The following is a 24,120-nucleotide window of genomic DNA, read 5'->3' on the forward strand; positions in this document are numbered from 1 at the left end:
TTGCCAGAGTTCAAAGCAGCCAGGTGGTGGGAGGTATCTGGGATTCCAGGCTCAGGGTGATTTGCTCAATCTGCTGTGATTATTAATTCATTCTTCATGTCAGCCCTGGAACTCAGAGTTCTTAGACTGTTTTGTACCACAGTTTGCTTAAGCAATCTAGTGTAATTATTACTACAGAAAAACATGCCAAATACATAGAACAAAACACCTAGGGCCATAAATGAAACCAGTTATATTGAATGCAGTGACTTTAATATCACAGGCCTCATTTGTGGTTTGGGAAACACATGTTTCCTTACTGACACAGCAAGTGCAAGGTAGAGGGGGCGTCTAGTGACACCCTAAATGGGAAGCTAAGACTCCATGGCAGTGCATGCTCACAGTTGTGACTTGTGCCAGCGGCAAGCTCATTGTCTCTGTGATTTCCTGCCCTTGATAATACTCCAGTTTCAAGTTAGCAGAGATAAAAAAAATATATTTTAGTTAATACAGTCTTGCTTTAGCTGAAACTTATAAATTATTTGGAATCTGGAAGGAGCTTTTTATGATCATCTGTTCAGGTTTTCCTACATGCTTGCCATTTGTGGAGCTATTTAAAAATATTTGACGATGTAGTCACCATTTACCTTCAACTTAGGGACTAGAGTCCCCGGGAGGCTCCAGAACTCATTGGTGCCATTTGTGCCCTGCTGAGACCCCAGAGGACAAATGATCTGGGTGTCACCTGCTAATGGAAAGCCTCTCCTCAGCCCCAGGTCTGGAGAATGTGAGTGAGAGCCATGCTCTTTGGAGGTCTGGAAAGTGAGCAGGCTTTCCTCCTACTCTGATGCTGTGGTTCCCAGAGCCTCTTGTGTTGGAGCTTTTGCTGGAGCCCATGGGAACTCTCCCTGGTCAGACTATCAGCCCCACATGGAAGCCTAGGAAGCCAGTGCAGCTTCTCCCAGTCATCCTCAGGTTGCCTCTAGAGGCCTAGGTGAGGTGTTAGCTGGGTTGCCTCAGGAGCTCCAAGGAGTGAAAGTGGCTGCCTGGAACCATGGGTGCCAGGTGTTTACCTAGAAATTGTGCTAATCCCACTAATTCCCATGATTTGCACAGATTCTTGGCTGCCTCTTGTGTATCTCTCTGGGAGGGGTAAGAAGGGGAAGGCAGCAGCTGAGCTGTGGAAAGTCCAGGGATGTTGTGGTACTCCCTAGATGCTCCTTGAGTCCCTCTGCCCCCTTACTAGATCAGTGCCCTGAGGGGTATATGGGTCCTAGGTGTTATGTGTGTGTAGCTGCTCCCTGAACTCAGGTATCAGCTGGCAAGGTCTGGATGCTGGGGATTCTGAGTAGTAGATTCCCTTCCTTTCTAGCACATGCCTCATGACTTTTCCTGTGGTAGCTTTTCCTCAGAAGAGGACTAGCCTGGAAACCTGGCTTGTTACCCTTCTCCTTCTGTGGGGAGTAACCTTAGGTACACTCTCCTGTCAAGCCAAGGCTTCCTTCTAGACAATATGAGGGATGTTGTCCTCTCTGCCACTTAGAAGAGCCACAGGCTACTACTAATAAATCTTTGCAGATTGGTGCGTTGAAAAAGATTAGCAGAGTTTCAGCAGAAGTTTACTCCCCATTGTTCTAGAGGCTGGGAAGCTCAAGGTCAAGACTCTAACCTTGGTGTCACATGAATACCTGTCTCTTGTGGAGGATGCTATTACCAAGAACATCTATGGCCTTTCTTTTTCTTCCATGTCTCTGCTCTCTCCCAACAGGAGTCTGGAAGTTCTGAGTTTCCCCCTCTGCATTTAGATATGGTTGGCTTGATGCCTTTCAAGAGACTTGCCTCTTTCTCCCTGGAATTGGGACTAGGGTTTGATCATCTAGATCCTACCTGGATTTTGTCACATGCCCTGGCTCTAGAGTGCTTCAGTCCCTGTTAGTTTCTGGTCCATAGAGACTGAAGCCTGGAAGCAAACGTCTGGCTCCCTGCACCTGCTTTTTCCTCTTGGCAAGGGAATGGAACACCTGCTCAGGTGTACTAGAGACTGCAGAGTCAGTCAGTGAGAGACTATAAGAAAGCTGTTAGCCATCAAATCCAAGGCTGTACATTCAATTCACTGGGGGAAGGGCTTGTATGCAGAATTCCTGCTATCCCAAGTGAGCTCTCAGCTTAATTCAGTATAAGGCATGAAGCTGATTGTCAGTGGAGAATCAAAGTGTAGTTAGTGAATGAAAATATAGCTGTAGACTCTGCCTCCATCCCATCAGCCTATCAGAAGGAGCCATCTGTGACCAAAATGCAGCCCCTGACAGACCCTCAGCGTTTGCCCAGGCCTCAGTAGGATTTCCTTTCCACCAGTCTTGCTATCTGAATGGAGCACAAGGTCAGGGGCCATGCCTAATACTACTTCCAAAGCCTGCTTCCCATGAATGACAGTGTGGTCCACACCAAGGGTCATGTCCTGTTTCTCCTCTACCCCAGAACTTCCAATGCCTGCTGCTCTCCATGGGCAGATGTGTAAGGAGTTATGCATCCTGTCTAGTCCCTAGCTGGGAGCCAGGACAGTGCCTTTCCTCTCTGTTTGTTCTGCTCTTCTCTTTTCTCTTTGTGCATGCTGTGTCCCTTCTCTCATTGAAATCAAGCTTGCCTTTACTTCTTCCATGTGTCTGTTTCTTAAACTGTAAATATCTACTGAATATTTTCTGCCGCCTGAGGGACTGGAAGCATGGCTCAAATGATAGAGCACCAGTCTATGAGTGAGATAGGTGGAGCCCTGAGTTCAAGGTCCAAGCCTGGCTCAACCAAAGTCTTGTATGCCTGATATGATGGCTTCAGAATATATTGACTGAATGAGGTGGGTCCTGGTTGGATGGGGGCAGCATGATAGCTAGGACCTCTTGTAAGACCACTGGGTGTTATAATTCTGTTTTCATTTCCCCTGTGATGCTTTCTGATTTGTGTGTGTGTGTGTGTGTGTGTGTGTGTGTGTGTGTGTGTGTGTGTGTGTGTGTCCATCCATCCTGAGGCTTGAACTCAGGCTTGGGCATCGTGCCTAAACTTTTTGTTCAAGGTTAACCCACCACTTGAGCCACAGCTCTACTTCTGGCTTTTGTTGTTGTTGTTGCTTAATTGGAAATAAGAGTCTCACGAATTTTCCTGCCTGGGCTGGCTTATGAACTATGATCTTCAGATCTCAGACTCCTGAGACGTTAGGGTTACAGGTGTGAGCCACTCTGCTTAGCCTGATTCCATTTTGAATGATTCTTCTTTTCACTGCTTTACACATTCCTGTCAATAGAAACTTGTGGTTTGGATTTTCTATCTATCTATCTATCTATCTATCTATCTATCTATCTATCTATCTATCTATCTATCTATCAGACAACCAAATTTGCATGTTGTCCATGTGGTCATTCAGCAGATCCAGCATATTCTGGCGTGGATTGTTCTCAAAATTAATTAACCCTCCCTTTCACAATTATTAGAGAGTGAGAATGGCGTTGGTTGCTGTAGAAGCAAGCAGCGTGTGAAACTGGGTCGGCTTTTCCCGCCTGGTTTGGGTGCAGTGTTGGTGAATGTCTTTGTCATCTCCACCAGGGTCGCCATCCAGGACTATGAGCGGCTGAGATGGAGACATCTGCCCCAGCCACTGCCTTGGAGAAGAAAGAGGCCAAGAGCGGAATCCTGGAGGGCAGCAGTTTTCCCGACCCGGGAAAAAAGGCCTGTCCCCTTGCTGTGGCGGCTGCTGCAGCCGTGGCTGCTCAAGGAGGTACTTTCTGTTTTGTTTTGCTTTATTTATTTATTTTTTGCACACTTGAGGAACAGCAGGGGTGTTTTTCATTAGCCTGTTAGGATTTAATGAGACTGGTGGCCCCTGTCATGAGGGAGGCACTTGGGGTTTATGGAGGGCCCCCCTGCTCCCACAAACCTCAGGCCTTGTGACCATCACCTGCAGGTTTTCTTGGAGGTCTGGCTACCCCCATGTGTGGACACGGGGCCATCCCAGACCCTGGTGGGTGGGGCTGAGTGCCGGGTGGGGCAGAGGAAGAGAGGCAGGCTCAGTGGGCTGCTGGGAGAGTCTGGGGTGTGCCCAGCTGGCACATGTGAGCTATGCCCAGAGAACTTGCCTCTTGCCCGCTGAGGACTATTTCGGAGAGTAATTGTCTCCTGATGCTTTCTGGCTGTAATTAGAGGGTCAGGTATGGAATTTAGTATCTTAGGTGAATTTCTGGCCAACTTAATTATAGCAGAAGGGACTGCACGAGCCACAGCCTCTCATTTTACTGCCCTGAAGAGAAATGTTCTCTGCTTTCCACTGCTGTGTGCCAGTTTCCCGGTGGGAGAGTTTGGCGGGAAGGCAAGACCTCCCCTCATCACTGTGCTGTCCATCTGGAGGCCACGAAACTATTTCTGTCTCGGAGGAACAGAGAGGCTGGGATTTCTTTTCTTTCCCTTCTTATTCAAGTGCATTTAGTCATGCTCTGCTGCTCTTGCTGCCCAAGCAGAGCTCAGCACAGTGAGGGAAGAAAACGTGCCTTTCTTCACACTTTGATGAGTGCATAATTGCCGGGTCTTATTAAACTGCAGACCCTGAGTCAGACCCTGGGGTGAGATTGAATTTGTGTGCTTCTTTCCAGCACTGATGGTGGGTCACTGAACTGTGAGCCACAGTGGGTATACTTGGGAATAGAGCTTGTGTAGATGGAAGAGCTTTGGAGAGTGTTGGAGTCATACTTGTCACAATGGATTTGAGGAGCTCTAGGTCATTGTTAGTTTATTTATTTGCTTAGCTATTTATTTGAGCCAGTACTTGGGCTTGAACTTAAGGCCTGGGCACTCTCCTTTAGCTTTTTCATTCAAAGCTGGCAGTCCACATACTACTTGAACCACAGCTCCACTTCTGGCTTTTTACCAGTTCATTGTTGATGAGAGTTTCACAAACTTCCCTGCCCATGCTGATTTCCAACATCAATCCTCAGCTATCAGACTCTTGAATAGCTAGGATTATAGGTGTGAGCCACCAGTGCCTGGCAGTTTATGTATTTTTATTTTGCTTCTGACTCTTTATTGAGTCTTTATTGAGTTGTTGGCTCAAGCCAGAAATGGGAGATTTGAAGTCACCCATGGCCCTTCTTCTCTGGCCTTCTGACCTCGTCAGGGCATCTCTGGTCTCTTTTAGTCTGTGGTCGGGGGCTATCAGGGGCTGGGAGAGGAGGCAAAACTGTTAGGTAATATGGGAGTAGCCTAAACCCAGGTGTCAAACTGAGAGAGAGAGACAGAAAGGGAGACTGCCAGAGACAGACACAGAGACAGACAGACACAGAGAGAGACAGAGAGAGAGACAGAAAGAGAGAGAGACAGAGAGAGAGAGAGAGAGAGAGAGAGAGAGAGAGAGAGAGAGAGAGAGAGAGAGAGAGAGACAGAGAGAGAGAGAGAGAGAGACAGAGAGAGAGAGAGAGGGAGAGAGAGAGAGAAAGTGGAGATAGTGTCCAAGAAGTCCAGGCCATGTAGCTTGTAATGGTACCTCAAGTTGTCCCTCAAGTTGAGTGTGACTGAACTCCTGGTTGCACAGGAGCCAGACCTCAATGGCCTATATCTCCAATGTGCTGTGTTTAACTCACTGATTAGTCATGTCAATAGAAAATAGACTTAGGCAATAATAGATAGTAATTAGAATGTCATCAGAGGGGAAAGCTTCTGTAGCATCAGATCTAGTTGTCACATTAGAGCAACAAAGGCTTAAGGACTTCTCCAGTGGAGGCCCAAAGCATGAAGCGAGCAGATCCAGGGAAACGGCCCTTTCCAGCTCTGCCTACCCTAGGATGCTCCTGGCTCAAGCCTTCTAGGCTGATGGCATTAGGCACAGGGTAGATTGGACCCACACAAGCAGGCATCTTGTTGTTTATGCAGGCTTTTCAGGCTAGGTTTACGCATGGGTGGGGAGCCAAAGGGAGCACCAAATGTTCTCCATCTCTGCAGCCTGCACCTAATCTGGGCAAACTAATCTGGGAAGGGTCTTCTGGGAGCGGAGCAGAGCAGCTGTTTCTGAGTGTACACAGCTGACACTGTGGGGTGGGTCTCTGCAGTGGCTGCAGTGGAGGATTCAAGTCCAGTGGTGCCTACTCCCTAGGCCTGGCTTTCCTGTTTTAGTTTGTGAGGGGACTGCACAGATATTGTCCACTGTTTTTAGGATCTCAGGCACTTGCATTTCCATAAATCCTCCTGGTAGGAAGAAGAGATGCTATGAGCAAGACTCCCAGTGCAGTCAGATACTTGAGTAGCAAGGAACGCCAGAGTCTGCGGGCTTCCTTCTCCAGGAGTGTGCCTGTGATCAGGGGGGCAAATGCATGAAGCAGGAGTCAGGCAGTGGCAGGTGGTTTCTCATGTACCAGGGTGGTGTGGAAAAACATGTGGGATAGGTGGGGAGCAGGGCCAAGGAGCATGTGGAGCCAGCAGCATTTGTTTCAGACTCTGAGCCTGACTCTTGGCCTACTGACACCAGGCTGCGGGTGGATGAGGGTGAGGAGCAATGTGGGCCCACACAAAGGCCTGGGAGATGACACCACGCGGGGAAGCACGCAGAGCTGCAGGGGGAAATGTAGGAAGCTGGTCTGGGACACCTGGGGCATGACTGAGCTAGTTTCTGGGGACTGTTTAGGCGACCACTCAGACATCTACCTCCTTGTGGCTCCTTTGGCTCCTTCAAAACCTGCTACATGGTTCCCCATGGTTGGTCCCACGATGGACAGGTATCTGGCTACAAGGGGCAGTTTAGGAGTTGGTGGATGGGTGGGGTCTACCTGAGGATGGCAGGGGAATTATGATAAGGAATAGGTTGTCATTAAAAAAAGGGACCAATTCTTCAAACTGTTAGTGACTGTGAGGTGTCCTGATACTGGAGACATGCTGTATTCTGTGCTGTCCATCTTTCTCCAGACCCTTATTTCCACTTCCTGGTTCCTGGTGTCCTCACCACACTTACAGAACTGTATGACTTTGGTTGATTCTAACTAGAGCACACTCTCAGGCAGAAAGATTTCCTCGGGCAGAAAGGATGTTCACATAACTTACATCTGTGAACACTTGGGACAGGGGGTTGATTAATCAAACTGGGATGTTTAGAGAGGGGCATTAGGAGTTTATTGAAAATATTCATCAAGGGCTGGGCATGGGCCTATAAACCCAGCTACTGAAGAGGTATAGGCAGGAGAATCAAGGTTGAAGCTAGCAAAGGTAGCCTTGAGACCTTATCTGAAAAACAAGCTAAAGCAAAAGTGAGTGACCCACCCCAAGTGATCGAGCCTGAGTTCCATCCTCAGCACTGGAAAAAGAAAATAATGAAACAAAACAAAACAAACAAAAGGAAAATATTTATCAAGACTTCATGATAACTTGAGGGAGAACATGTTTGTGTTGGAATATGAAGGAAATAATGCACGATGGAGCTGATGAGGAGTCCTGCCAAAAGTGAGGTAGAACTGAAAGGGAGGAGGCCAGAGCCCAAGTCACAAAGCTGGGAACACTGAGGCTGGAGCTCCTAACTCACCGGTCTCTACCTCCCAGAGGAAGTGGGACTTCCCCAGGGACCCCAGCTGCCTCAGCAGACAGCTGTGCCTAGAAACCGTGCTCTTTTCTCCTGGACCTACCCTGCCTGCCCTGCAAAGGTGTTTCTGATCTGTGCTTTGGTTTAGGAATTGGGGAGAAAGGATGGATACCACTAAGCACTCCAGCAGGTCTAGCTTTGGGAATTCCAAGACCCCTGTTAGATAGCAAAATCTGAAGATGAGCAAGTCTCTTACATCAAATGGTATAGTATTTGCATGCAACCTATGTATCTACCTTTAATTTTCTCTAGTTACTTGTGATACCCTATCAGATGAAAATGTAATTTAAGTTGTTATTACATGCATGTTTAGTAGCCGACACTCCTTTTTCCCTTTCTCATTCCTGCCCACCCTACTTTCCAGAATATTTTCTAACTGCTATGGGCTGAATCTGTAGATGAAGATTTGACTGTGTTTTCTTTGAAATCATTACTTTAGACTGTTTGGAAGTTAGTGGGACTGTAACCAGTGGACCCAGCCCCCACCCTATGGTATAAATATGGTGATATTTACTATGGTGTAAATATCAGTGTTGGAAAGGCCTCTCCAATGTCATATACCTCAGTTCCTCTGGTGGGGCTGCAAGCATCTGTTCACTTGAAGGCAGTTTTTTGGCATGTTGGGTTGTGGCATAGCTGCAAAGTTTCCCTGGCTCCATTGGCTTCTGTTGCTTGATTTCGCTAGTAGTTTCTGAGGAAGGACCTGTTCAGGGCTGAGCATTCCCATGTCTCCCTTTCCTGAGTAAGCATGCATAGGAAACCTGTCTGTAGGCAGCACAAGGCAGGCTGGTTTGTAAGACTTGAGGCAGAAGCAGCCAGAATGGCTTTTTCCCAGCCACTTCAACTGTTGTGCTCACACTCTATACATCTTTAAAAACACATTTTGGCCCAAGTTTCCCCCCCTCCAATTTTTAGAATGGTATAATTTTAAGGGCAATTTAAGTCAGATGTTTCTTGTTGCTTTACATTGGAACCATCCAAAAGCTGTGATATTTTCCTCCCTTACTGTGGGGTTTCCTTTCCCCCAAAATTTTCTGAACCACTGTGTGTGCTTCATTGGAGGACAGGGGATTTTGCTACTTTTAAGCCTTGGGTCAACCTTGAAACTCAGAGCTCATGAATTTTGCTTATTTCAGAAACCAGATGGTGAGTCAGACCTTGAAAACCAAAATGAGTACAATGGCCAACACCCACCTCTGACACTGACTTTTCTTCCTGGGCTTGCTTTGAACCTTGATCCTTTCAGTCTCAGCCTCCTGAGTAGCTAGGATTAACAGATGTGAGCCACTGGCCATCCTATTTGTATGAATCTAAGTCTATGGGGGTAGAGCACAGCCTGTTAGTTATTCACGAACAAAACTGGGGGATTCTGATGCACTCTTTTATCTTTCCTTTTCCTTCTTTCCTCCCTTATCTCCTCTCTTCTTCTCTTCCCCCCTCCCTTCTCCTTCTCTCTCCTCCTCTTTTCCCATGTCTTCACTTCTCCTTTCTTTCTGTGGTTCTCAGGATGGAGCCCAGGGCCTTATGCATCAGAGGCAAGCACTCTACCCCCAGCATGGGTGGAATAATACCCAGAAATTGGAGGCGTACCTTTTTTTGACTGTGTAGATTAGGGATGCAATAGCTACCCACAGAGTTGCTCTGAAGAGAGTGTAGGACCATGAACACTCACATAGGGCACTGTATGGACTGGATTGGCTGATGTTGCCTCCCTCTCAGGCAATGCAGGGTAGGAGTAAGAAGCAAGGTAGGAAGGAGCTACACTAAGTCCCAGCCCTCCTGATCTTGGACAGGTCTTTGGCCCAATTTTCCTGTGTGTAAAATGGACACAACAATGATGTCTATCTCCTAGAATTGGGAATTAAGTTAGAACATGGAGTGTCTGTTGGGTACAGTGAGCACTGTGTGGGGTACAAGGGAAGCCTTTTCTTTATTAATTACCAGTCTTACCAGTTTGGGGGCAGTAGGCATCTAACTTCAAAAATCTCTACTGGTTGCCCTGGCCTACTGACTCGCTGGTGGGAAGACCAGGCTTCTAGTGCCTTTATATCCCAAGAGCCCTGTTCTCTTCTGCTAGTTGGACTTCTCCTCCTGCTTTGCTATACCCGTTTCTCTGCTCACTATAGGCCTAATGACACCTGAAGTAGCCAACATTCTCATAAGACCACTGTTAAAGAGCAGGCTGGCGTCAGGCTGGACGTGGGCACATGCATTTTCATCAGGCTCCCTGGGTCAGTGGGTGCAGTGGGTCCATGTCAACGGCTCAGTCACTCTAGTCAGTCACTGGATGGCTCTTGCCCCAGTGCTCTAATGCTGGGGGTGGAGGTGGGTGGAGGGGGAGGATTCTGTGCCACCTCATGCATACTGGCAGCTCCATTCTTTGTTCTGTGACCCTGCTGATTTTCTATAAATTTTTTTAATTTACTTACTGTTTTTAAGGTTATTTGGCATTTGGTAATTTGGTGACGTATTTTGTCTGTATTTCATGATCCCCAGGATAAATTTAAGTAACTGAAATCTTGAGTCCAGCTGCCTAGAGCTAGATACTCTGCCCCCATCTGTTCTACAGTACCTTGGAACCCGTGTGACACCCTTCCAATGTATTTGCCTTTTTCCTGTCTCTGTGACCTCTGCTTTCCCTCCAGGGTGCCCTTTTGGGCAGGGCATCGCTAGGGCACCACTGTTCTCACAGCTCAGTGGCCATCCCATAACCATTTGCCAAAAGAAGCTGCCAAAGTCATGCCAGTGGCGTGTCCAGGTAGCTGGTGTGGCATGTGGTCTGAGGTCCCTAGCTGTGAGCCTCAGTGGGGGCGGGTCCTGCTTTCGGCCCACTGTGGACACCCTAGCCTGCATAGGCAGCAGGAAGCGCCAGGTGCCCTCCTTCCTGCTCACCTGAGTTTCACTGCCAGGCTCCACACTTTCGCCTTGGGCGGGATGCACTCAGGTGTGACTAAGTGGGCAATTACTCTTATTTAAGTGATTTTTTTTTCAGGATTGCTATTGAGACTGCTTCTAAGCTTATTTTATGACCCAGCCACACAGCACAGCCAGCTCCCATCAGACATTTCCAGAGAGCAAAGCTCACTTCTGCAGTTCTCCCTGAGAGCCTGGCTTATGGAGGAAATGGGGATACACTGGTCACCTGGGGATATTTTGACTGGGTTCTGTGAGATACTACAGTGCTGGGTGCACAAAAGAGTTTTTTCCTGTCCATGAAGGTTGTCAAATCATGGATGGTCTCAAACTGTGTGTGTGTGTGTGTGTGTGTGTGTGTGTGTGTGTGTGTGTGCATGCGTGTGTACATGTGTACACTGTTTTCTGACTGGTGCCCATGAGTTGGTTAGCTCTGCCTGCCTGGACTGGGGATGGGGGTGCTGGGAGCTCCTGGTAGTAGCCACTACTGACAGCCCTGTACTGCTTCTTGTGCTTGCTTCATTGTGGATGAGCTCACTGGGGAGAGCTTTGAAGTCATTTCCATGACAAAACCAGAAGATGCTTTGATGAACAGAGGTCGAATCCTTTCTTCTTACAGATGGGGAAACTGAGGTCTGGAGACTTGAAGCCCAAATGGTCACTTGGGTGCTGATTGGATCTAGAATCCAGTCCCCCAGGAATGTCCCCTCTGGTGTGACTCCACTTGTCCTCCAGCCCAGCCTCACTCTCCCCTCCCCCCCAAAAGCCCAGCTTTCCAAATTGACGCTGTTTATGTTGGGAACATTTTTCTGACGTTTGGTTCTGTCAAAACTAATTTTAGTATTTCTAAAGCTTGGTAAAAATACAGCCTCATTACTTCGATGTCAGTACATAGTTTACTATTAGTATATTCTGGGGTTTATCATTTTAGTCATGTTTAACACGGTTGCATCAGGCATGTACTATTAAAACGGGCTTATTTTACATTCCTGTCCAGAATTATTTATTTGGAACAATTTCCACCCTATCAAAAGACACAGCTAATGCTGTGTTTTAATGTGTTATTTACACACAAAATAACCTATTTACAACTCACTATGCGCCGGAGGGAGAATGGATGGGCCCCGGTTCCCTGCTTTCTGTTATATCGAGGTTTAACAATCTGGATTGCTAATAGAACCATTTATCATCGGTGTGGGGGGGGAGTGGGTAATTTATTTTATGTTTGTGACCAGGTCTCACTGCCTCTGATCTTGGAAGCATTTGGAGGATAATGAAGTCAAGCCTGGCATTGGGGTGGGCAGGGAATGCCTGGCCCCAGCCCGTTTGGGTTCTCTGTGCTGACCTCAGCAATGGTTCTGGAGTTTGAACCACATATGTGACAATGGTGAATATGATGGCTCTGTCTTCTAGGCTCTCCCATTGGAAACAACACACAGGATAAGGTGATGAATCCCATCCAGGGGGCTTCCTGAAGGAGGCAGCATCTGAACTGGGTCTTAGGGATATTTAGGGTTTCCCTAGGATTTCTTCAGGAAGTGGACAGGCAGCTTTTGAAAAAGACCCAGCTTGCCCTCCCCTCCCCACTGGGTGTCCTTATAATCTTGGAGGGGTGGAATCACCAAGAACAAGTATGCTTGCATGCAGCAAGCATCATATAGATGGTAGCTGCTGCTCTTGGAGTGTCTGTTCTCATGATTATTAGTTTAAGAACTCATTCCCAAGAGTAACACATATGTTTCCAATAAATTTTAGAGCGTGGATAAAGGAGCTACAATCTTACTCATGATGTGCCAGAGGCAATGGCATTCTTGCTTGAGGAATAATAGCATGGGCAAATGTCCTAGAGTCTGACGGTAGTTCAGGCTGGCTGAGGTAGCAGTGCTGAGTGCCAGGTGGGGAGTGTTGACAGTTGGGGCTTCCCCTTGACCCTGGGCCCTCACTGAAGCCTACATCTAGGGCTGTGTGTGGTACCCCTCCTTGGGGTCTGTGTCGTGTAGGTGCACAGGGCCACGTGGCTGTTGGCATCTAAGGTGGGTCTGTGTGTGCCTGGCTCACTTGGACACTGCTTTCCCCAACCTGAAATTTCGGGCTGTGACCAGGTACCAGCTTCTGTCCCTCTTAGGTGAACAGAAGGGAACTGGAGGCCTCTGTTCCGATGAGCTTCCTTCAGCTCTTTCCCTGTAAATGGGAATTGGAGAGTGTGTGACTATGGAACCAGATAGGTGCCGAGCCTGTAGGAGACAACTCAGCCACCTGACAGCCCTCCCCCCATTTTCAGTGGTGGCATTTGAGAGGTTTGGGTTTGGTAAAGGATCAAGTGTGGCTGTCTGTTTTTGCACTTGTTTTAGTCTTCTTGTCCCCCCACACAGCAGGAACTGTGGAGGAGAGGCTCCATGTAGGGAGAGGCTTGTGGTGACTGTGGGGTGTACTGTTAGGACACCCCCTTCCCACAGGTTGCTGAACTCAGCCCTGGGCATTCCTTGGTCGACTTAACCTTAATTCAATGGTGAGGCCTATCTCAGCCAGCTGTGCCAGGCTCGTGTCTGGCTCGAGGCTCATTGAATGGTGTCAATCATCTGCTGGACATGATATAATTCTGGTCTTATCCTTACTGTGGAACTTTGTAGCTGACTTGAGCTTCCTACTGGCCCCCTCCCCACTTTGGGCTCACTAGAGGAGGAGGAACAGTAGTTCATCACCAAGACAACAGAAAATTCTGTTCATAATAGAACTCATACATGAGTATTTGTAGCAGCAACACTGTTCATGATAGCACCCCTTCTCCCAGGAACAACCCAAGAGTCCATCAGCTAGTGAGTGGGTGGCTAAACTCATACAATGGAATATTACTCGACCACGAAAAGGAATGGAGCACTAACGTTGTTACACAGATGAATCTTGACAATACTGCTAATGTAGGAAGCAGCACATTCAAATATGGAGACCACATGATTCCCTTTATGTGAATCATTTCTAATAGGCAACTCCACAAAGTAGGTTAGTGGGTGTCAGATGCTAGGATAGGAGAAGGAAATGAGGAATGAGTGCCCCTGGTATGGAGTTTATTTGGGGAAGGGATGATGAAAATATTCTGCAATTAGATGGTGGTGATGTCTGTGCAATCCTGTGAGTATATTAAAAATCATTGACTTGTAAACTTTAAAATGGTAGACTTTTATAGTATGTGAATTACAGCTAAGTTTGAAAAGGAGGGATAAAGGAGGAAAGGGTGGTAGGAAGGAAGAGAAGAGAAAGTGGGGAGAGGAAGGGTAGCTGTTAGTGCTTGCTGCATATCTGGGCTTGCCCTCTGCCTAACCCCACAAGCTCCTCTGATCCCAGGCTGCCCCTTGGATGAGACTCAGCCTTTCTCCAGGCCAGTGGGCAGCTCCCCAGACAGTTCTGCAGGCTCAGAAACTCAGCAGCACTGAAGTGGAGGCAGGGAAGTCAATGACAAAGTAAATAAAAACGTGATCTTGGAGTTTGCTGAGCAAACCATTTACAATGATCACTATCTATCTACAGTTAACACTAGCCCTCCTCTAAACAGGGGGTAAGGGATAGTGAGTTTCGGGGTCCATAGACCCTGGGTGGGGCAGGGCCTGAGGGGCACTTGGTGCTGGTCTAGAAGGACACAGTGATGACTATTCTTCCAAGCTGCTGAACAGAAGGTTTATTGGGTCATCTGGCCTACAGAGGCCAGAGAGGGCCTTGTTTTTTTAAGGACCACATGGCAAACCTCTGAGGGATTCTGCTGCACAGTCACTAGGATGCTAGACACCGGAGACCCTCAGAACTCCCAGTTGACCAATGCTAGTCTGGGTTTCCCTGATAGATGTGGGGTGGGTCAGGGTATAGGGAGATGGCAAGGCCTTTGCCTGAGGAGACAGCTTATAGAAGAGAATCAGGACACTTGCTTGCAAGTGACATAAACCTGCTTAGCCTCTGGTCTATGTGGAGCTCTGAATGGCTGTTACCGGGAAGCGTGGGCAGGGTTAGCTATAGTCCTGAGACTGTCTCCCCTCTGCCACTTGTGCCCTGGGGACAGCTTCCACCAGGTAGATAGCTGCTGCTGCAGGTACCTCCAGCCTGAAACCCATGGATTGAGATGGAAGAAGTCTCGGGAGATTTCTGCAGGACAGTGGCTGTTCTTGGGCTCTTTACCCTGTGAACCAGGTGTGGTGACAAGGTCTCATGCATAGCCCAGTGGTGTGGGAAGGGCTGTATATAGAAGAGTGGCTCTGTGTGATGCTGAGTAGGCCATACACAAGTCATTCTCAGGGCTGCCAGAGAGCAGGGGTGGCAGGACACCCAGAGGGACTGGCTACTTACAGACTCAGGCTGGTAACTAATGCAGTAGAGCTTCAACCATCAAGAAGCAGCAGAGACTCCTGATCACTCATTTCTGGGCTTGATTCTTTGGGAGAACCTGAGGTAAACAGGCCTGGCCCTATCTCTTTTGAGATTCCCCTTTGAGGAAACAGCGCCCCTTGAGAAGTTAAGAGTCCCAAAGAGGAAACTCCAGAAAGTTCCAGAAAGGGAAGGTTCTCTGAGGAATGAGTGGCAATTGTCAGACTCCAGGTGTGACAGGGACAAGCAGATGCTGGAGAGGCTGAGAGCACAGAATGGGTAGGTCAGAGTGCCTGGCCTGAGCCCAGGGTCTGTATGAGGCACCCAGGTACAGGTGCAGTTGGGTATGGTGGGAAGTGTGAGATTGCTGAAGAATTTTGGTGATGGTGGGAGGGAGCCATTGAAGAGCTTAGATCTAGGGAGGGACCTTCAGAATCAACATGCCTGTTTCCCAGTTGACTCCAAGGATTCCACACACACAGTTAAATGGAGGAGATTCCTACTGGGGTTTCTCAGCTTTCCAGAACATGGCTTCTCCTTTTTTCCTACCGCATTCCCATGCTCTCTCTTTCCCTACTTCTCTTTGTCTTTTCACATGTGGTTGTTGAGAGACTCCTGTGCATTGGCTGTGTTATAGACCCTGGAACACAGCAGGGACCACACCCTTCTGGAAATCAGGGACATAGGCAAGCACTCAATCCAGGACCACATAGAACAGGCTGAAACAGGCCTAGTGGAGTGGCAGGGGCTTGGCAGCCAGCTGTCCCCAAGGCGGTAGAGCAGTCAGCTGTCCGCAAGGCAGGAGAGCTTTTCCCAGGACAATTGTTCCATTGCCTCACAATGTGGTTGTGAGGCGTGGCAAAGGGTTTCCTCCACCCAGGGGCAGACTCCCCTCCCCCCTCTGGCCAGCTGCAGTGGCAACAGTTGGCTCAGGTCCTTGTCTGCAGCTAAGTGATGCCAGTCACACATGGCACTGCACTGTCCCAGGGCTGCTTGAGGAGTTGGGGTTCACAAGCGAGCAACCAAAGGGAACCCCTATGGGACAGATGGCCTTTATTCTCTGTTGGCTGTGGAAGTTGGTCCAGTTCCTTGGTGTCTTGGCCTCTTGCATGGGCACAGGCTTGACCATCCTCATGGGACAGTGGTCAGGACAGGGCCATGATCACCAGGGCTTATTTCAGGCCTTTCTCTGAACCTCTGGGGGCTTTGTCAGCTCTCTTCTCATTCTCTGAAGCCTTGGGGAATCCTGGAGGACCTATGGTTTCTGGGAAAGTCACCCTTCCTAGTCCATCAGGCTGCTCTGGCTCTTCTGCCTATCCCTGTTATGTTCATGCAGGCCCCATCCTCACTGGTTCTGGAGCTTTCCCTCGTGGCTGCCCTGTTTAGGTATCTGTACATCCTCTCTGTACTAGCCTATATGGCAGACAGAATTTCAGAGATGGTGCTTTATGGGTCCCCCCAGGGCCCGATGAAGGCAGGGGCACCAGGCTGTATGTTAAGGCCTTTATCTCCAGCCTTGAGTGGAAGGTAGTCACCTGATACCCTGGCCATTATGTGAGAAGGTCTTGGCACATGCGAGACTTCTAGAAGGTGTTAGTGCCTGATTTCCACTCACACTGGGACATGTCCTGGCAGAGCTGTGGGTGGCCAGGATATGTTTTCGGTGCTTGGAATCCCAGTCCCCAGGGAGGATCGAAAGGTTCTGGGAACTGAAAACCTAGACCCAAAACCCAGAGCAAGTGTGTCCTCCTGCTGAGCTTCTAAGAACTTCATTGCTCTGAGGCTGGGAGGAGGAGGAGGAGGTCAAGACAGGTCTTTGAAAGTGGAGGCCATGTGGACACATAGCCATGTGCATGGTTAACACATGTCTTAGAATATCCACGTGCTACAACACCCCAGCTGGACACAATCTGGTCCCCTTAGCTGAGTTGCATCTTGCACGGGAAGTCAAGTCAGAGGGTTAGCTAGCTGTCAGGCAGAAGGGAACCACCTCGGGGCGGGGAGTTTGGCCTAGTGGTAGAGTGCTTGCCTAGCATGCATGAAGACCCGGGTTCGATTCCTCGGTACCACATACATAGCAAAAGCCGGAAATGGTGCTGAGGCTCAAGTGGTAGAGTGCTAGCCTTGAGAAAGTCCAAGGACAGTGCTCAGGCCCTGAGCCCAAGCCCAGGACTGGCAAAAAAAAAAAAGAAGGGAACCACCTTACAGATCCACTGGATTAGTCTTGACAGTGATGTCCTTGCACAAATGGTTGCACTTGGTCCAGCAGCCTCAAGTCTCTCCCTACCCTGGTCTGTCCTGCCAGCTTTCTAACTCTCCCCTGTTACTTGTGAGCCATGTCAGAGAAGTTCACAGCCCCATAGGGGAAGTGTAGCCTCTATCTAGATTTGAAGGAAAGATGTGCGTCTGTGTGTGTGTGTGTGTGTGTGTGTGTGTGCACGCACGCGTGTGCGCATGCGTGAGTGTGTATGTGCACGTGGCCTGGGCCTCAAACTTATGTCCTGGGTGATTACCCTGAGCTTTTTCACTCCAGGATGTCACTGTACCACTGAGCCACAGCTCCACTTCCAGTTGTTTTGGTGGTTAATTGGAGATAAGAGTCCTGTTGAGAGCAGGGCTCAGGAATGTAGAGGGCAGGAGACCCCGCTTAAAGAACAGAGAGGGTCCCAAGGGTTCTGCAGATGCCCCTGGTAGCTCCTCAGAGACAAGGGTTTGTGTCCTACCTCTTGGACCAGCAATTTCCTATCCAGGATAGAAGGACAGAAGTGGTTTTCCTAGCTTGGCCTTTTGGAATGGAAAAGACCCCAGACCTCAAGGCCTAGGCATCAGCCCAATTTATGACCAGTCACTAGAAATATATACCATGAGATGAACGTCCCAGCCATTGTAAAGATAAGTAACGGGCAGTTTTCAGGCCACTTAAACCCTTACCTTTGGGGTATAAAGGGGTCTCTGCAGACAGTAAGTCTTTATCGAGAAATGTTTACTCATAAAAGGACACAGTGAAGCCTGGAAGAGAGAAGTATCTCTGCCTTTTATGACACTGCATCCTGTCTGTGGCAGGAGCTGTAAATCACTCGCCAGCTGCCCACAGACTCTGTCCAAAAGTTGGGGGTGGGAGTGGGCGTTGAACCTGACCTGCTGCCTTCCAGTCTGAACCTCAGCTTCACTAGTCTGCTTCCCAAGGCTGGAGGCACTGCACGGCTCTCCAGCCTGCTCAGCTGTCCACTCCCAGTTCCCAGCCATCAAATCTGAGTGGTCTGGGCACATGTGGCTCCAGTCTGCCTTTCTGGCTTCCTGTTGTTCCTCCTGTGGCTTTGGCATGTTTTGGTGCCCTTCCACGTTCCCCTCTGCCTTCTTTTCCAGTCACCTACCCCTATATCAATGATAATGTGATCAGCAGAGCAAACTGGGTAAGGGTGGCATGTGGGCCCAGCCTCTCTCTGTTAGTGGGACAGCGAAGTCTCTGGAAGATCATGGACTCTGCGTTTGAGGTCTTACCAAAGTTCTGTGTGAGGGGATCTGTGTGAGACATGGAGGAGAACAAGGACCAGTGGCTCATGTCTGTAATCCTCACTATACAGGACGCTAAGATCCAGAGAGACATGGTTTCAGATCATCCTGGGTGCAAGAGTCCATGTGATTCTGTTTACAACATAACTAGCCAAAAGCTTGGCTTTAGGCATGGTTCAAATGGTAGAGTACTATCCAAGTAAGTAAGTCAAGCAAGCATAGGTCATGAACTGCCAACAAAAAGAAAAATTTTAAATGAACAAGTTTTACTGTTTTGTCTCTTAATTTGTTTGGAAAACTAGCAATGATAGATCCATTATTTTTATGAAAGGTAAGTATCTTCTAAAATAAAAAAAATAAGTGAGAAGAATGGAATTACATTTTCTAATGTAATTGAAGATATGGGACTCTCATTTCTACTTGTCCATTCAGTGGTTACACAATGCTGTTTGCTGAGGTGTATGATGGAAGCCCAGAGAATTGGAGGCGGGGGCATGTTAGAAGCCTTTTCAATGAATTTAGATAGTCTTCTTTGATGCTCTGCCAAACCTTGGCACATAGTTATTTCTTGCATAGTAGCTGCAGTGGGGAATCTGGAACAAATCAAAGGCTTTCTACACTTGGTTCACTAATATCCACTGTCTCTCTTGCACTTTAGATGAATGTTGTTACTCATTCATTATTTTGTACCACTGTGCATTAGTCATTTGAAAATAAGGCCTTGTAGAGTCCTGTGGATCTTGCAAAATGTAGTACCAATACAGAAATAGAAGTCAGACGTGGTGGCTCATGTCTGTAATCGTAGCTACTCAGGAGACTGGGATCTGAGGAACACAGCAGCCAGCCCAGGCAATCAAGTTTGTAGGACTCTTCACAACAGGTAACCACCAAAAAGCCAGAAGTGGAGCTGTGGCTCGAGTGGTGAGCATGAGCCTGGAGCACAAAAGCTCAGGGCCAGTGCCCAGACCCCAAGCTCAAGCCCCAGGACTAGCACAAAACAAAAAGCAATAACAATAACAACAACAAAAAATCACTGTGATAGAGTGAGGGGAAGAATGAGAAAGGCAAGAGCTATGGAAATAGTAGCATGGCTTCAGGATGGCTTTCCTCCATATATCTTTATTCTCCGAGGCCAACCTTCACTGGAACCTTGCAGGGAGAGGAACTCACCAGACTGAGTCAATACAGAGACCTCTTCCACCCCTCCCTGAGCTCTCTACTTTCCTTCCCTGAGCTCTCTCTCCCTATCATTTCCCTGGGGCCTCCATTGTTTCTCTGGGCTCTCCCTCCTGCCTTCCCTGGATGCTCACACCACCTCCCAGGCTCTGCCCTCATCTTATCCCTGGGCTCTCTCTGGACTGTCTTCCCACCTTCCCTGCACCCTCGGGCTACTCTTTGTTCCCAGAAGTTATAACTCTGCTCACCCTTCTCTGGGGAGGCACACACTGTTAGTCAAGCTCCATCAATCCACCCAAATCTGTGGACCCCTTGGGCATCTCCTTACATTATTGTCAACTGGTCACTTGCCTTCCTTTTATGTGCTCTCCCCTTTCCCTTGACTCTAAATCTCAAGGCTCTCATCTGGGTCTCTTCTCTCATAGAAATCCTTCCATTAGACCCTGGCTGGGGGGTGGGGGGGTGTCACATGCATCTCTGCGTGCCCTCTCTTCTATCTCTACCCCAGGTCTCCCATGTGCACCTCATCAGTGGCACCCTGCTTCCCCAGGGTTCTGCCTAACACCTCCCATGTCCTCAGCCTCCAAGGGCCCCAGACATGATGCTCTCTTAGCACCTACACAAGGGAACAGCACCATGGAGCACTCATTGGTACCTGACAGACAGAAGAGATGGGCAGAGTAAGATCTAGAGTATCAGGACTGAAGGAGTGTTCCATGTTCCACATCAGGCCTGAATAGGTCCTATGGGAAGGAATCACAGGAGCCCATCTTCTTTCCTTTGGTGCCCAGCCCCCACACTGTAAAGACCAGCTGGTACCATGAACAAGTGGGAGACTGGGATTTGATAGGATCTGAGGCCTACAGTATGTTGTCCTTTCTCCAGGTCCAGGGCCTCCCTGGACCCTCTTTATCCATACCCAGGTTTTCAATCTTATTTTGAACCAGGCATTTATAGTGAATGCACTCATAAACTAGGTTAGGGTGAATACTTACCATTCAAACCCCAAGGAGTGGCCAGCCAGGAAAACTACAAAGCAAGAATCTCAGTGCAGTGGAGACCTCAAAAGAGGCCTGTGTCAGAGGTTTCCTCTATCTCTGGGGAAAGAGAGGCAAGGAAGACTTTTTAGAATCAGAATGCTCAAGTTAGGTCTTGAAGTTTGATAGGAATTTGCTAGGCAGAAATAAGTGAGGTAGAGAGAACAGTCCATGAGATTAGACAGGTTGTAGGGGGCAGACCCCAGACTATGTGTGAATGTGGAGACTGCTGGCTTTTTTTAAAGGAAACCTTCAGCTACCTCTTCTGAAGTCCTAGAAAGATGGTCTGTTTGGGTCTGGTTTTCTCTTGGTTGGCTCTGAGTTCTCTGTCTCTCTTAGAATCTGGGCAGCAGAATGAGTGTGGGTTTAGGAGTCGGGTTTTCTCCCCTTCACCTGCCCTAGGCTGCCCATTTATATCTGATCTGAAAGCCCCGCTGTTGGCCTTGCTTTAGTGAAATTCGCCAGCTCTTGCTCTGAGGCTCCTTTCAGGGGAACCCTGAGCTTCTATCCTAGTTGGAAGCAGATAGGAGCAGGAGCAGGAAGGAACTGACCCAGGCTTTCCAGGTGGGCTCCAGGTAGTCTGTACAGTGTCCAGATGACCTGTGGAGAGCATAGGATGTACTGGCACACCGGATGTGTGTGTTTGTGTATACATGTCCACATGGGCACACTTGAGAGCACACTCCTTATGAGTTCTGCAGTGGGCAGGTCATCATAGTAAAGAAAAGGGCACTGGATGGGGGAGGAGACTGGAGGACAGGGGTATCTCTTCCCAGTGGGGAGAGAACTATGTCCCCTCAGGCACAGAGCCACAGGAACAGCCTGTCCTTCGGGGGATGGCAGAGAGGCAACACCAGTCCCAGCTGCAGGAGCAGCCCTTGGAGGCCAGGGAGCAATTTGCTGAGGTGGCTTAAGTACATGTTTTCTCCATGTGCTTGGGACCAGGCAGTGTTTCAAAGTGGTTGCCATGTGCCGACTCAGTAGCTGGTGTGTGGCCTCCCGGTGGTTTCAGATGGTTCCTTAAGACTCAGGCATTCCCCTCCCTGAGGAAAGGGGAAATGTGTTTTTTAGGCCCAGAAAACCCATCCTGCCCCCCACCCCCAGCTTGGGTCACCCTCTCCTGCCAGATTAGCAAGCTGTTTTGCTGTGGCTGGCCAAGCCTTGGTCACCAGTGGATAAGGGACAGAGCTTCCTGGGGGTGTCTGTGTGTGTGTGTGTATGGAGGGGCCTGCTGTTACAGGTGGCGATGGAACAGATGACAGGCTGGTTAAACTTTTATGAGCTTCATGGGTAGTTTACTAAGATGAGAAAAAGCATGCTATGTGATATGTTTTCCTCTTTGGCTGGACGTTGGAAGAAAAATGTCCAAATTAGGGATGGGCTTGTGGGTTGGCTAAGCTGACAGATGAGGGAACTTCCTTGTGAAAAGAAGCAGCAGGTCTGGCAGACATGTGCAGGCTCCAGAGGGGGAGGAAAGGCTCAGCTTTGGGATGGTGTTTTGCCTTCCTCTGGCTCAGGCTGTCAACTCTGGTTAAGTTTATAAACCAGTGCCTGAAGTCATACATGGCCATAAGTAGGCCCATGTGGGTGATGCACATTCCCAGGGGGACACCTGCCCCCACCCCCCAGCCTTCCCTCTTCCTCACAAATAGAAGTGGGAGAAATGCCTGTGCACAGGTTGTCTGACAGAGTGGCAGTGATAGATGCTCAGAAAGACCCCTTTTTCTACTTTGTCCCAACCAATCCTTACCTGTGCTGCACCCCCTCGAGGCATGTGCAGTCTTTCTTCATAGATGGAGGTGGTTCAATATCTTCTCTAAGACGAGATCATGGGTTGGGAGTTGGTTGAACTGCCCTAAGCTGGCTGCCATCTGTGGTGCCTAGTAGGAGTTTCCATTGGCCTTCCACTCTGTGCAATGTAAGAGTGCAAGAGTGCAAGGTTTGGGAAATACATTGTTCCTTGACTGACCTTTTCTTTGTCCCACATCTGATTTGTAGATGAGTCTGTGGTCAGAAACTCCCAGGCACTGGATCAAGTCCATGTTCTCTTCCCACCAGTGACAGACAGGGACTTAGAAACAGTGACTTGGCCTCAGTATCCCAATCTGCAAACCATCCTCATGGCTACAAGGGCTATTGCAGGTGTGATTGCCCTTTGTCAGTGAGGCTGTTGAAACAGGGCCTGTGGGCATCAAGCCCACAGTGTGCTGATGGTGTGAGAGCAGCTTCAGCTGCCCACTGATCCCAGTGGTGTGTGGATGGTACCCTACTGTGCATGGTGGGGTGGGAGGGACCCAAGGCAATATACAAGAGGGGTATGTTCTAGGGGTCAAGGCCTGAGGACAAAACATTCTTCTAAGCATGTTAGGAAATGATCTGGTTGACTCTGATTACAGAACCCTTATGTATCCAAATTCCTAGTCCTCACCACATTTAATTCATGAACTTAACTCCAGGAGCTATGGCACCATCCTCTGTAACCCAGTGTACCCTGTATATACAGCTGAAGCTCAGAATGCCAGCAAATGGAAGTACTGCTTCAAGTTATTCTGATTATGGGAACAATTTAAAATACAATGAATGTGAAAAAATCAGAAAGAAAGCATTGCCCCATCATCTTTCCCTGTCTACTTCTCACTATCCACTTGGAAATGAGAGCTTTATTTAAGGAAACAAAACTACAAAAACAAAACAACAGGGTCAGGAATGTGGTGTAGTGGTAGAGTGCTTGCCTAGCATACATAAAGCCCTAAGTTCGAGTCCTTAGTACCACATGAATAGAAAAAGCTGGAAGGGGCATTGTGGCTCAAGTGGTAGAGCACTAGCCTTGAGCACAGAAAAGCTCAATGGCAGAGCCCAGGCCCTGAGTTTAAGCTGCAAGACCAACAACAAAAAAATTCTCCCAAATATAGAAATAAAAACAAAACCACATGAAACAAAATAAGAAAAAAAAGAAAGAAAGAAAGCTCTCCCTTGGCCTCATGAAATTAAAAGCTTCAGGAGAAAGGCACCAGAACAGCTAATTCTTTTTTTTCCTGTCTGATTTTATTCTAGATCTATTTTCAGTCTATGCAGACATCTTTTACCTTTCTTTTCCTCCATACTCCTTGTTCTCCTGTGGTCATCTCCAAGGGATGGACTAGGAATAGCTGGTTGAGAGTCCATTGGGTGGGACATCTGGCCAGGTATAGATAAGAGTGTATGATGAGAGGCAGGTAAAGGGTGGACCACAAGTGACCTGGAAGGGACTAGTTCCCGCTTCTGACAGGCCAGTAGTTGTGTTTGATATGCAACCACTGCACACAGTCTTTGGTATGCCATTTGGACCCTGGACTTAATGAGCTCTGTAGGGACGCTCCTCTGTAGCTAAAGATCATTTACCTGAATTGCCTTTTAATTTCTGCTGCGGAAGCTGCTCCTGGCACAGTATAATTACATTATAACTTACAGCAATCTCAAATCTATAAATTTAGCCGTATGGGTATGGGGAAGAAACTGGAACCATGTGGGGGCCGTGGAGGAGCCCCCTGTTTTAGTGGAGTAGATTCCAAT

The 24,120-nt window shown here is 48.4% G+C and overlaps 1 protein-coding gene across 1 annotated transcript in view; it reads left to right on the top strand.

Moving 5' to 3' along the window:
* The first annotated feature begins 3,603 nt into the window (after positions 1-3,603).
* The window catches only part of Gli2 (GLI family zinc finger 2), a 167,584-nt gene continuing 147,067 nt past the window's right edge, over positions 3,604-24,120 (top strand). Inside the window, exon 1 of the mRNA XM_090342971.1 lies at positions 3,604-3,745. Coding sequence (XP_090199097.1) covers positions 3,604-3,745 — 142 coding nt within the window. The remainder of the gene's footprint in view (positions 3,746-24,120) is intronic.

Source organism: Megascapheus bottae, chromosome 12 (genome assembly GCF_031878675.1).
Source record: "Megascapheus bottae isolate mThoBot1 chromosome 12, mThoBot2.hap1, whole genome shotgun sequence".
NCBI classification, from domain to species: domain Eukaryota; kingdom Metazoa; phylum Chordata; class Mammalia; order Rodentia; family Geomyidae; genus Megascapheus; species Megascapheus bottae.